The following is a 14824-nucleotide window of genomic DNA, read 5'->3' as shown; positions in this document are numbered from 1 at the left end:
CACACACACACGCACACACACACGCACGCGCACACACACACACACACACATAGTTAATCCAAAAAAATGAAGAAAAAACACAGGAAAAAACAACATGAGGATGTGATACATGCAAAGTATTAAAAGATGCTCAGGGAAAGAAAGAAAGGGTGTTTTTTGCTTTGAGCAAAGATCTTCTTCAGAAACATGAGAGACAGGAAAATCTGAGAGAAAAGGAAGATGGAGGAAAAGAAATCGTGAACAATCCACATGTTGTTACATTTTGAAATGACCAGAAGGCAATGGACAAAGAAAAAGTTCTTTCTAAGACAGGAAAGTGTAAAAAAGGTGGTACCTGTGTGTAGGTGTGGGTATGTGTGCATGCGCGCACACATGCGTGTGTATAATAGCATGTGTGTGTGTGGAAGTAACTGAGTGTGTGTGTGTATGTGGGTGGTGGTAACTGTATGTGTGTGTGTGTGTTGCATGTGGTATTAACTGTTTATATGTGTATGTGTGAGTGATCTTTGTGTCTTTTAATGTTGTAGGAAGAATTCAGCAGCTATGGTAACAGAAGTGGTGGTCTTTTGTGTAGCTGTGTGTATATATATATATATATATATATATATACATACACACACACACATATACATCATCATTGTTTAATGTCCACTTTCCATGCTGACATGGGTTGGACAGCTTGACATGAAGCTGTCCAAATTCCAACTGTTTGTTGTGACATGGTTTCTATGGCTGGATGGTCTTCATAATGCCAACCACTTAAGAGAGTGTGCTGAGTGCTTTTTACTTCAGGGCTATGGTAGAAGACACTTGCCAAAGGTGCTGCACAGTGGGACTGAACACAGGAGCACATGGTTGGAAAGCAAGCTTCTTAATCATGCAACCATATCAAAGAAACTCACTATTGGTTTCACAGGCCAGATGGAGCAATCCCTCTACTACATGTCAATATCTAAATGACCTCCATATACAAAACAACAACAAGAAGGGAGCTTTTTCTGCTAGAAATAACAATAAAATCTCTTTCAAATCCCATCCTATTGTCTGTAAAAAAGAATGACACCATGCTGGACGATGTTGTCTTTGATGTACAAAGTGACAGGAAGGTTATGGTAGGATTGTCTTTGATCAGGGGTGTGCTGGATCAGTGCTGACCAAGAGTTAAACAATGTCAATAAAAATAAAAGAAAATGAGAATTTTGTACATTAATTTCTTTATAAAAGAATGAAAATGTAAGGAAAAAAAAAACTTTATTGAAAAAAATTATTTATTGATAAAAAAATCATCAATAATAGATTAAGAGAATAAAAACAGATGGAAAAATAACACCAATAATAATAATGATGATAATAATAATAATAATAATAATAATAATAAGGATGATGATGATGATGATGATGATGATGATGATGATGATGATGATGATGATGATGATGATGATGATGATGATGATGATGATGATGATGATGATGATGATGATGATGATGATGATGATGATGATGATGATGATGATGATGATGATGATGATGATGATGATGATGATGATGATGATGATGATGATGATGATGATGATGATGATGATAATTCAGTTGTCATTTTGTAGTTGCCATCTTTCACAGTATAACAAAGCACACACACCTCCATCAGTTTTATTTACTTGGGTTTCTGCAGTGTTTATCATTTTCATTATTTCTTTCACTTTCTCTATTATTATTATTATTATTATGATTATTATTATTATCATCATCATCATCATCATTATCATCATCATCATTATTATTATTATTAATGTTATGTAACTCTATTAAAAGAAGCAGAAGTTAGCTAGCTACTCATATCTCGTCAGTGAAGGTGTTAATTAAATTTTGTGAAAGAATATTTCAACAGTTTCTTATTAGATTAACAAGCAATATTCCAAACACTAAATTCTAAACAAACAAAAACGAATAAATAAATAAAAAATTTCAATGTGTTTTGGCAGACATTTCAAATGTTGACTTGTTACAAACCTTGCAGATTGAATCCACATAGGGGTGGCAAGAATCTGGTTGGTGAATTTCTTGGCACAAATCAAATTAGATATATTAAAAAGGGCAGAAAGAATGAAAGAAAAACAACCCAATGGCACACACACTCAAAAGAAATAACAAGTGATGAAAAAATTTCCTTTTCATCAACCTGGTACCTCAGAAATTTGCTACTGAAAACTGCTACCCTAGCACATCATGTCACCTCAGCACTCTGTATCCTATCCCAACATAGAAAATGGATGAAAAATTATGACTTATGGTGATAACACCAGTACTGACACCATCTTTGTCATTTTGCACCCCTATTTCTAGCTCTTTATTTAGAATGTCATTTTTTGGTAGGTGGAATAATGAATGAGAATTAGGGGTCAAGTAGATAGAAAGAGGAAGTGGGTGTGTAGGGAGAGGGGTTGCAAATAGAGAAGGACAACCTGTAACATTTGAAATGCCCACCCCTAACCCAATGGAACATCAAAGATGTGACAGGTGAAGGATGAAAGGGATGAACCAACAGTTAGCTGGTACTTATTTTTAATTGAGTAAACACATAATGATGTGCATTGCTCAAGGACACAATGTGCTGCCTGATCTGGGAATTGAACACATTACCTTATGGTTGTGAGCCCAGCACTCCAATGACTAGGTGATATTCTTCCAGACATGCATACACACACTAAATATATATATATATATATATATATTTGGCAGAGTTTCTACAGCTGGATGCCCTTCCTAATGCCAACCACTCTGAGAGTGTAGTGGGTGCCAGTCGTTAAGGCATTTAGAACATATTAAAAGTATTATTGAAGAATATAATAGAAATAAGAAATATATAAAATAAGAATATGCATGTAAATATCACCAAGAAAAATTCAATATGTGGAGTGATATAGCGAATATAAGAAAACCATATTAAAAATTGAAATTAAAAATTAATTATTAAAAGTTACAAATTACATTAATGGCAGTAAGAAACCTTAATGAGGAATTTAAAAGTCAGAGAAATATATCTGTTTTAAGAGTTCTAAAAAATATATATATAACGGGTTATAATAACAGGTAAGAGATATTTCTACATTACAATCTGATATCAAATTTGAACTTATTAGACAGAACTCAACCATATATTCCAAGAACTCTCCATTGCAATCTAAAGGATCATAAACCTGATTTTAAATCAAAACCATCCATCAGACTCATATGCTCAACAAAATCAGACTTGGAAAAAATTAGTAAATGTATAATAGATAGAATTCTACCTCAAGTCAAAAGCAAAGTTGATCTTCTCCTATGGAATTCGAAGGGAGATGTAATTACATGGTTTAATTCCATTATGGATAAAGAACACACTCATTTCATACAATTTGACATCTCTAACTATTATGTGTCCATTTCACCTATCCTTTTAGATAAGTCATTAATATTCGCCTGCAACTTCATTAACATCTCTAGATCAGATACAGATATAATATTAGCTGCAAGAAAGACCTTGATTAATTTTAATGGACATAATTGGATTAGATCTGATTCAATAGATTGCTTTGACATAACTATGGTGTCATCAGATTTAGCTCAGCTGACTGATTTAGTAGGCTTGTATCTCTTGTTTCAAATTAAAAATAGTTTCCCTAATATATCTGGTGGTCTCTATAAGGATGACGTGCACTTTGCTAACAACGGATTATCTAAACAAGGGGTAGAAGAGATTAAGAAATCCTTAAGAAGATTCCTCTTAGAATTCTTTAATCTTAATATAGTATATGATACAAATACTAAAGTCGTTACATTAAATCTTAAAATTAAACTTTATTACCCATACCGTAAACCCAATCAAATGATATAATATATTAACGTCTCCTCAAATCATTCTAAATCTGCCATTAACAGTTTAGTCACGACTATATCAATAAGGATTTCCAATCTTTCAGCTAGTAAGGAAATATTCAATGCACACGCACATATCTATAATCAAACCTTAAAATTATGCAGCTTTAGCAACCAAATTTATTATATACCTGATACTAAACTTAAGACAAAACTCTAATTCTAACTTTGAATCAACTCAAATGGATGCCTCACTGGAAAGTATAAGTAAAATTGAGCCTTTAGGTAATTATATTAAATCTAATAAAATAGGACCCAACAATAAATGCAAATCCTTTACTCATGAACAGCTTAATATGTCTAAACAATCTAAATCTAGAAAGTACAAAGTAATTTGGTTTGCCCCACCCTTCTCCCTTGGTGTTAAAAACTTACCTAAGTTATTCTTCAAAATCCTAAGATATAATTTTCCAAAGCATCCTAAATATTATCCAATATATAACAAATCTTCTATAAAATTGTCTTACTCCACAATGCCAAATTTGGGATCAATTATTGCATCCATAAATAATAGTGAAATCCAATGTCAAAAAATTAAAACTTTAAACACTGATAAGAAACCCAATATAAATATGAATAACAATGGGCCATTCCACAGTATTTTGCTCACACAAAAATCAAAAATAAAGTTTGTTTATTTGGAAAAAATTTCTTATTAATTTTTTGCTTAATAGTCATAGTTTGGGAAAATGGGAAAAATGATTCTCAGTTTACTGTTGCTTATGCATAAATTATCATAATTTTCATAATTTCTAATTCTGGCTGTTGCGGAGGGGAAAATGTTTCTTTTTGCAAGAAAGAAATAAAAAAAATCTTTAACTGGTTAAAAGTACTGGGGCATGGATTCCTCAAGGGAACAAATATGCAGTAATATTGAAAACCTAAATCTGCTTCAGAGAAACAGCAGTGTTACTTGTCCAATAAATGATTTTCCTCTCTGCAACATTTAAAAATCTTTAAGCCTAGTTAGTTCTTGCACAAATGGCCAATTCAGAACTTGCATTTCAGAACCTTTGTTTTTAGGCCAGAGCTACAGAATAATGTTTTCAAAATGGCCTGATGTTTTTATTTGTTCTGTCCAAGGTACATAAGTATTTTTTTGTTGCAGAGGAGAAATTTTGTTGTAGAAAAAGTGTGAAGTTCTAATGCAAACAGTCTGCAGTATTGAGCAGATATGTTGTGTAGATAGAGAATATCTGAAATGTGGATTTAGTGAGCCAGTAGATGAAGTGTTTGCTGATATTAATGAAGATTCCATGGTACCTTATTATCAGTGGATGACTGACAAAGATAAGCGAGAAAGCTGTTGCTGGAATGCACAATTGCTGAGGCAAAAGAAGATCTTGGAGAGCAACTACAGTCATTCAGCAGACACATTTACAATATTAAGCGGCAGTTTGCAGAGCTCAAGTTCCTGAAAGAAAACCTGAAAACTGGTGAAGTGATCATTTAAGAAGATTTTACAGAAAATTTTCAACTGAAGCACCAGAAAGAAATGATGGCAGCTCACTGGTCCAATGACACGGTCACTCTCTTCACTACTGTGGATGAAGAAGGTGAACTTGAGCATGCATCATATGTAGTTGTTTCTGATGAAATGAAGCACGGAAAGTGCAGTGTCTATGCTTTCAACACAGCCATTATCAATGAGGCTAAGCAGTTAACCCTGGCCTCCAAAATACACTACTGGAGTGATGGTGCTGGGAAGTACACCCTGGTAAACTTGCTATATCATGAACATGACTTTGGTGCAGAAGCTTCATGGTCATTTTTTGAGAGTACACATGGAAAGGGACGTGTGGATGATGCTGGTTGTGAAGTCAAGTGTGTAGTTTGGCAATCTGTTTTGGAAAATAAAGAAGTTGTGACAAATGCAAAAGAGTTCTATTGTGCGACCAAGAAAGTGTGCAAAAAAATTCATATGCTTTTTGTTCCACAATCCTCTATTAACAGCCACTCAAAGAAGTTGGAGCAAAGATGGACTGATTGCAGGTGAATCCCAAATACTCATGCCATCCACTTTGTTTCAAAAGTCAATGCTGGCTCAATCATCACTGCCAAAAATTCCCAATTCAAAGTCCAAGAACCATGCACAGAACTCACTTTGTAAATAACAATTGAGCAAACTAGATCAAACCCAACAATACCAGCAGTTCCTGTAGAACCAGGTTCTCCCAACAGTGCATGAGGAGTAGTACTATGATGTTGACTATCTTCACCAGTTCTACATTGGCAGGGCCTTAGAACATGTTTCTAGTTCAAGTTTCTTCATAGATAATGTTGGTGCTGGTATCAACACCTTTAACTGGCCCAGAAGAGATTATATTTACACTTATACAAATAATGTGTTCTATGATCCTATCCAGTTGGTTGGCACTGGGTCTTTTACAGTTGTTGAGCTGAAAAACATCAAGAAAGCATTTGCTCTCCTCACAAAAAGCCACTATAAAAGTATTTGTTGAGCTGGAGAACACAGGTGTCTTTTTGTTTTCAAACAGACCTTTGTCCTGAGTGTGTTTTTTAAGGATATTTTAAAATATTCTGACTTAAAAGACAAAACTTATACCCCTTTGATGAGTGACTTTTGTAAACAGTCAGACTTTGTAAACAATTATATATTTATTATATATAATTATTCATAATTTTTATATTTAATAACTATGCATTTTTAGAGCAAGTTTGACAAAACTGAAAAGGAGCTAGAGTATGTCACACATGCATTTGGTCAGTATAACTCCTTCATGTGCACAAAAAGTTTAGACTGAGTATCCTTAAATAATTATTTATAATATTTTCCTTTTAATTGATGCTCATCTGTATGTATATTTTTTTAGATTCCAATTTTGAAGCTAAATGTAGATTTGCTCCAAACTTTGTGGAAATTTATGAAAAATTTGCACAGTTGAAACAAATTTGGAAATTGAAGTATATTGTTGATACTCTTGCAGTATAAATGTTTAATTTGTAACAAGTTATTGAAGTGGACACATTTTCCCCTCCGCAGCTGTCCCACACAGAAAACTTGAAAGAATGGGATTTCTTTCTGTTATCTTTTTTTTTTTAACAAAGATAAAATATTGTAATTCAGTATTCAATTAGTTTTTGTAATATTGTTTCAAGATTCATAGAATTTTAAAAATGAAATGAAAGCTTTAGAAAAAGGAAATTTTCTGTTCCCCTCCACAATGGCATATGTTTTGTGTTCTACAGCATCAGAAGATCATCATATGAAAAAGTCACACAGGTGATTTTCTAAAAACTAGAAGCTTCACTACCCAAATAGACTAAAATGTCAAAATGTTAAGAAATTATTATGAGAGAAGCACTTCTGATTTTCCCCTCTGCAACTTATGGAATACTGTGGAATGTACCTAATATGAATATACCCGGAACATCAAATACACATAATTCAATATCAAATAACAATGTTTCTCATATATCAATAGTTTTGAATCAAGTAAATCCATCCCCGCAAAATAAGGGTAATAGCAACCATAAAACAGGGAAAATATGCAATTGTAGGGATACTTATTCATGTCCCCTTGCAGGATTTTGCCTTCGCAAAAATGTGGTATATAAATGCGCCATAATATCAGATAAATACCATGCTGGGACTTACATAGGTAGTACTATAGACTTCAAAACAAGATATAGAACTTATTTAAATTCTTTTACCAATATTAAATATAAAAATTCAACAACTCTTGCCTCCCATATACATAATCTAAAAGATAGTAATATTAATTTCAAAATGTGGTCTATAATAGTGAATGCCCTTCCCTATAACGCTATTATGGATAAATGTAATTTGTGCATTAAGGAATCTTACACTATTCTTAGATCGTATAATTCGGGTATATTAAATAAATTTTCCGATACAATCATTCATGTACTCACAAATTTCATTCAATCTTCATGAAGCTCCATAAAACACGGTATGATAAATAGTGATTTTTGTATTCTAACTTTTCATTATTACCCAGAATACTTCATAATATACAACATTTTTATAATTTCTTCAAATTTCTGCTTTCTCATCATGCCTAACCAAGTCAACATCTAACCCTATAACTGGTGACCAGCACAATGTATATACATTGTCTATATGTGAATTATAAAATTAACACCTTACCAGGACAAATGGTCTCCTGAAACGGCTGTAGAAATACCCCTTACCTGTTATTATAACACGTTATATATACTTTTTTTAGAACTCTTAAAACAAATATATTTCTCTGACTTTTAAACTCCTCATTAAAGTTTCTTACTGCTGTCAATGTAATTTCTAACTTTTAATATTTAATTTTTAATATGGTTTTCTTATATTCGCTATATCACTCCACATTGAAATTTTTCTTGTTTATATTTTCAAGTATATTCTTATTTCATATATTTCTTATTTCTATTATATTCTTAAATAATACATTTTAATATGTTCTGAATGCCTTAATGCATTTGTTGTATTAATATATGTCATAGATACAAGATAATTATCTAATTTTTGTTTCATCTTTAAATTATATTATTTACTATCTAGCGCCTCGGGTTCAACCTAAGCATTTCAAAGCAGTTCTATGACTTTGCGAAAGAAAAGTCAATATATATATATATATATATATATATTGTTGGTTTGTTTAACATGTTTTCTCATACTACCATGGGTCTGGACAGTAGTAGATGGGGTAATTATTTGAAATAGGATTTTACAACTGTATGCTCTTCTGCTGCTGACCTTAACCAGTTCTTAAGTAAATATTTTTTTATTCCAGAGGTCTTTGAAAGCGCAGAGCAACTGCTCATAATATCAACAAGAAATGTTAACATCAGCACTGCTTCACTCAACTGGTGACAAGTGTACAATACCATCATTCATGCACATTTGTGCATGCACACACATTCATACAAATGCATATACATACATACATTTATAGGAGCCACAGTAAATAGCACTTTAGGAGCTATAGTAGATGACACTTTTCCAAGATACCATACAGTAAAAATGAACATGAAATTACATGGGTGTTACACACACACATATATATGAATACATCTCACATATACAGTGACACACAGATGTATTCACTTAAATTTACAGAGATACACAATATACACATTAACATGCAAATAAACATTGATGTATATTTTCAAGGCCAATCTGTTGAAATTCCTGAGAATTACAGAAGAAATGCAATTTATTCTTTTATATGTTTCATTCATTTGACTGTGGCCATGCTGGAGCACCCACTTAAAGGGTTTTTCAGTTGAAGAAATTGACCCCAGGACTTATTCTTTATGAGTCTAGTTCTTATTTTATTGGTCTCTTTTGTTGAACTGCTAAGTTACAGGGACATAAACACACCACCATCGGTTGTCAAGCGATGGTGGGGGGACAAACAGGCACAAAGACACATACACACACATAAATACATATATATATATAACGGGCTTCTTACAGTTTCCATCTACCATCTACCATGGTGCCACACAGCGAGACTGAAACTAGAACCATGCGGTTGGGAAGCAAGCTTCTCACCATGCAACCATGCCTGTGCCTATATTATCTAACAACAACAACAATAATAATAATAGTAATAAAAATAATAATTCATTCTTTTATTGGCCACAAGGGCTAAAATAAAAGCAACATGAATTGACAAAACAGGACGATACAAAGGGTTCTAGAATGTTTAAATTTAATAACAAAGAAAAACAAATAAAACTCCCAATAGGGGGAGGTGCTTTAAAGCTACTTGTGGAAAACCCCACACACAAAAGCCATGGGTGCCTGACCAACAAGGCAAGAGCCCTTCTTTTATTTTTCACAGGTACATGCTCAAAATGGGTCCTTTCGCACTGGCCATTTTTCCAACATTCACCCACCTTTCAACGAATTTGCTAGAAGCCAACACTTCTCTCTGCACCTTTACTCTCCTTTTCAAGTGAAACTTGAAAAAATTTATGAGGCCTTGGCCAAAGAGGAAAGTGCCTGTCTTTAGCCCCTTCAAACATGTCCACCACACTACCTCTTTTGCTACAGCCACCAGACAAATAAAACTTGCCTGCCCCTCCTGGTCAAAGGAGGGCAGCAGGATAATCTTCACTATGGATTCAGCTGATAGCTGGATCCGTCCTACATGCAACAGCAGGTGCTCGACATAAAGCCACAGGTCAGCAATGTTTGGGCACTGGATGGAGTGCAGAATGGTTTCATCACACTGAGTGCACCTCGGGCCGGCTTGGCTGACGGCACTTCTGTGCCTGTAAAGTTTATCCCAAACAGGTAGCACCCTTTGGTAGCACTGCCAGGCGAGGGATTTCTGGAAGTTATCCAGAGGGCCCAGCCTGAAAATCCTCCAGAACAGACTGGTTAGTTGATCTTCGTCAATGCTCAGTTTCCCCAAGAACATCATTGTACTTTTCCTCTGCTAACCCTCTACAGAATGCCAGAGTAGAACTACCACCAACCACATTGCCCACCTGGCGGAGTGCTGTGAGCACTTGACAGCACTTGAGGTGCCAAGTGCCCCACCTCTGTCTATGCCTAATCCAGGATTGTAGCTCAGTCAAAGAGATGAGCTGTAGAAGAGCGAGTCTCACAAATGGTGACCACACCCACTCACAGTCAAGGAAACACTGGAGATGCCACAACCTGAGTGCATGTCTCTGCATCAGCAACCACAGAATGTCCAGGCTCCCATTCAGCGGCTGTTGACAGCAGATGGAGTACCTTACCAGCGGAATGTGACCCCACTACAGAAAGCAGAAGTGTAAGTGAACCGGCTTGTTCAGCCAACATAAGGGGCAAGTGATAATAATGATATGATCAACTTTGATATACATCTATCTAAGTTGAATAATCTTAATTTGTATTTCATGTTATTTAAGTTCAATTTTTTCTTGTTCAACATCAAAAACTATTATGATAATTTTGTGTAAATTTCAGAATTAAGCTTAATTGGTTTAAATATATATTGATAGTATTTCTGTGTCTGTGGAATGGTAAATGTATTGCTGGAATGTCTACAAAGTCAAAAGATGATGTTGGAAATAATGCTGAATCTCTCCAAAGAGATGACAAAGAATTATAACAAAACAGTAAGACATTGTCTTACAAGAGAATGGTCATAAACCATAGAACATGGAAAAGTGGATGGAGTCAACAATAATTACACACACACACACACACACACACAGTATGTGGATAGGATTATAATGCAAGCTGTATCTTCAAGAAGTACATCTGCATATTCTGGTACTCCAAAGTATATTTTAAATGAGAGTTGAAAATACTGGAAAATCTTTTTGCAGAACAATTATCTATTAAAATAGAAGACTAAAAAAAATTTGCTATCATTTATTCCCCATTACATATGTATCATTACCTGATAGGAGTTACAGAGGTATACATGGAGAAAAACATGAAGTTAGAGTAATGTTGTAGACAATATGCTGTTTCTTAGGTAGATAAGATGTAATTATATATTATTTTTGTTATGGAATTGTTTACCTCATATTCCTTATATGGAATATTTGAGTTACTCTGCCAGCTGGACCAGGACTGATCAAGAACTAAAAAAATAACAACAAAAACAATAACTATTAGATTTGAAAAAACATACATACCCATAAGTCGTTTAATGGCAACCCTAACCATATCTTCTCTGGCAGGATTTTTCTGCATTTTACCTCTCCATACTTCAGTGTAGACACCTTTACCAATGAGTTCATGCAATTTTATGAAACGTCGAGGTATTTCCCATCCATGTCTGTTGTCAGAATATTCACCCTGAAATGATAAGATTTAATTACAAGGAAGGGTTAGGATAACATAGACTATTTCTATTATTATTATTTAGGTGGTGAGCTAGCGGCATCTCACCCATCTTTATGTTCTGAATTCAAATTCTGCCAAGGTCGACTTTCATCCTTTCAGGGTTCATAAAACAAGTACCAGTTGAACACTGGGTTTGATGTAATCAACTTACCATCTATCCCAAAATTTCTGGCCTTGCGTCAAAATGTGAAATTATTATTATTATTATCAGGGCAGCAAGCTGGCAGAATCATTAACACACCAGACAAAATGTTAAGCAGCATTTCTTTCAGTTCAAATGCTGTCAAAGTCAGTGTTACCCTCTACCCATCAGCTAGTCCCTCCCCACAAAATTTCAGCCTTGTACCTATAGTGGAAAGGATTATTATTAAAGTAATGAGCTTGTAGAATCATTACTGGACAAAATGCTCGCTGGCATTTACATTCTGAGTTCAAATCTTGCTGAGGTCATTCTTTCAGGGTCAATAAAATGAAGGATCTTTGTGGTTTTTGTCAGTCTACAATTTTGTTCCTGTTGTTTTCAAATTTGGTTTATGGATTAAGGTTTGCATACTAATTATGAAAATGAAATTCATTTTCCCTATAAACTTATAATTAAAAAGTTATTAGCCTTTAAAATTTGCAAAATTTGGGTATTTTAGCCAATCAGAAGCAAATATTTTACACATCACCGTGGCGAAGAGCTCTGTTTCCATAGTAACCAGAGATGCTGTACATGCACACAAGGTATGTAACCACCAGATTTTGACTGTCATTTCTAGCAACTCCTGTTGGTTTACTCGTAGCTTTTAAATATTTAATTTGCTCATGAATCTTTTAATGTTTTTCACTGTTAACTTTGCTTGTGTATATTTTAATGTTTTGACTGTTATTTCTAGCAACTCCTGTTGGTTTGCTAGAAGCTTTTAGATATTTAATATGTTCGCAAATCTTTTTATACTTTTCACTGTTTACTGTAGCTAGTTTAATGTTTTGACATGCTGGTGCACCTCCTCCCACTTCCTCGCTAATGTGACAGATGATGGAAGAGGCAGCGAATGTGCTGTTTTCTGATTGGCTGTAAATGATCAAACTTTGAACACCTGCAACATTTTCGCAGAATTTTTTCTGGAATAAGTGAATAAATTCGGATTCAGCATCAAAAATCACATCTATATGATACATTAAATAATTTTTTTAAAGATTTCGACATGCAGTGATGAAAACCACGAAGATTCCAAGTTAATTATTAGGGTTGATGTAATTGACTATGCTCTTTCCCCTAAAGTTGCTGGCCTTGTGCCAAAATTTGAAACTATTATTATTTTATAGAGCAGAGAATAGATAGAAACATTAGATATTGGACAGCAAGTCTTGCAATATTTGCTCCAGCTCTTTACATTTTGAGTCTATAAAACAAAGTACTAGTCATGTTCTGGGGTTGATGATATTAACTAGCATCTGCCCCCTAAAACTGTTGACCTTGTGTCTACATAATAATAATAATAATAATAATAATAATAATGATAATGATAATGATTTCTAACATCAACAATCTTTAATAAAACAGTGATGAGATGGTTAGAGCTGGTGGAATACCTGATATGAATGCCATATGGTATTATCTTTAGGTTCTAAGCTCAGATACTGCTACGGTCAATTCTGATTTACATCTTTCTGATGTCAATCAAATATCTAAGCTGATTCTGCTCTTCATTAATTTTGTTAATACTCTTTCCATTACTTTTATAACCTTACCCATTAGTTTGATGCCTTTGTGGTCACTGCTTTCCTAAACTTGTCTTTGCCCTTGTAGTATTCAACAATTATACTGTTACATTAGTCATTGGGTACAACACCTTCATGTTTTACTCAGAACAAAAAGAACTGTAACTAAATATCAGTTTCTAATATCGACCTAAGATCAGACAGTGTAGAGGTGGTGTATGGTTGATGAAACCAACACCAATGCATGACTAGTACATATTTTAAGAAACCTGGAAGATAAAATTCAAAGCTGACCTCAAAAGGATTTGAACCCAGAACATAATCGCACCAAAGCAGACATCACAATTTAAAATTTAAGTGCAAGGAAACTGACAGGAGCATAAGATGGCAATGAAGAGAGCTCATTTCAATAACTGAGCCCCAGATGAGGAGCTAGTGTTCAAAATATTAGTATCTATTTCTTGTTACAACATACAATCATATCTAATTTCAAAAACTTACCCTCCACTCTATCATTTCTGACACTGCCCCACTCACACAAATATCAAAAACAAAGCTTTATTTAAAACATATTAAACAGATAAAGGATTACTATATCAAAATTGTAAAGATGAAATCTTCTTTCCTTGAAACTGCTATGTTATTAAATATCTACTTAGTATTTCTCATTCTAATCACATATGATAATAATAATGATAATGATAATGATAATAATAATAATAATAATAATAATAATAATAATAATAATAATAATAATAATAATAATAATAATAATAATAATAATAATAATAATAATAATAATAATAATAATAATAATAATAATAATAATAATAACAACAACAACAACAACAACAACAACAACAACAACTTTGTGCAAGATACAAACAATTTTAGATTTTATCTTCTCAGAATCTAAAGTTTTACATATTTCCTTATTTTTTTTCTTGCAGTTTAAATATTTAAAACCATATATATGTATATATGTGTGTGTTGTTTCTGTAAATCTTTAAGTTCTATTTATTATGGAAACTCTATACACACACAAATAAGAAGAAAATGCAATATTCAATTATAGAATATTAAGAAATATTTCAGTAGATTTTACTCAAGGCATTTAGATATTGCATTTAAGTAAGTTGAAATTTCTACAAAAACAGGGGATGTAGATACATGCGAACACCCATACATACAACTGTATGAGTAAATATACGTGAATGCACAGACACACACACATATATGTATCAGAGAAAGAGAGGAGTAGAAGAATAGATATAGAGATGTAATTCATTAGTGTGTTATACAGTATTTTAAAAAAATCTTTAGGTATATTATACATATATATATATATATGTATATGTATATAATATA

General features: G+C 33.4%; 1 protein-coding gene across 1 annotated transcript in view; it reads right to left on the bottom strand.

Moving 5' to 3' along the window:
- LOC106883548 (vascular endothelial growth factor receptor 2) overlaps positions 1–14824 on the bottom strand; it is a 306024-nt gene that overhangs the window by 25912 nt on the left and 265288 nt on the right. Inside the window, exon 7 of the mRNA XM_052968063.1 lies at positions 11539–11701. Coding sequence (XP_052824023.1) covers positions 11539–11701 — 163 coding nt within the window. The remainder of the gene's footprint in view (positions 1–11538; positions 11702–14824) is intronic.

This window comes from Octopus bimaculoides, chromosome 5 (assembly GCF_001194135.2).
Source record: "Octopus bimaculoides isolate UCB-OBI-ISO-001 chromosome 5, ASM119413v2, whole genome shotgun sequence".
NCBI lineage: Eukaryota > Metazoa > Mollusca > Cephalopoda > Octopoda > Octopodidae > Octopus > Octopus bimaculoides.
Note: the sequence above shows the minus strand (reverse complement) of the source record. Positions and strands in the feature narration are given on the sequence as shown.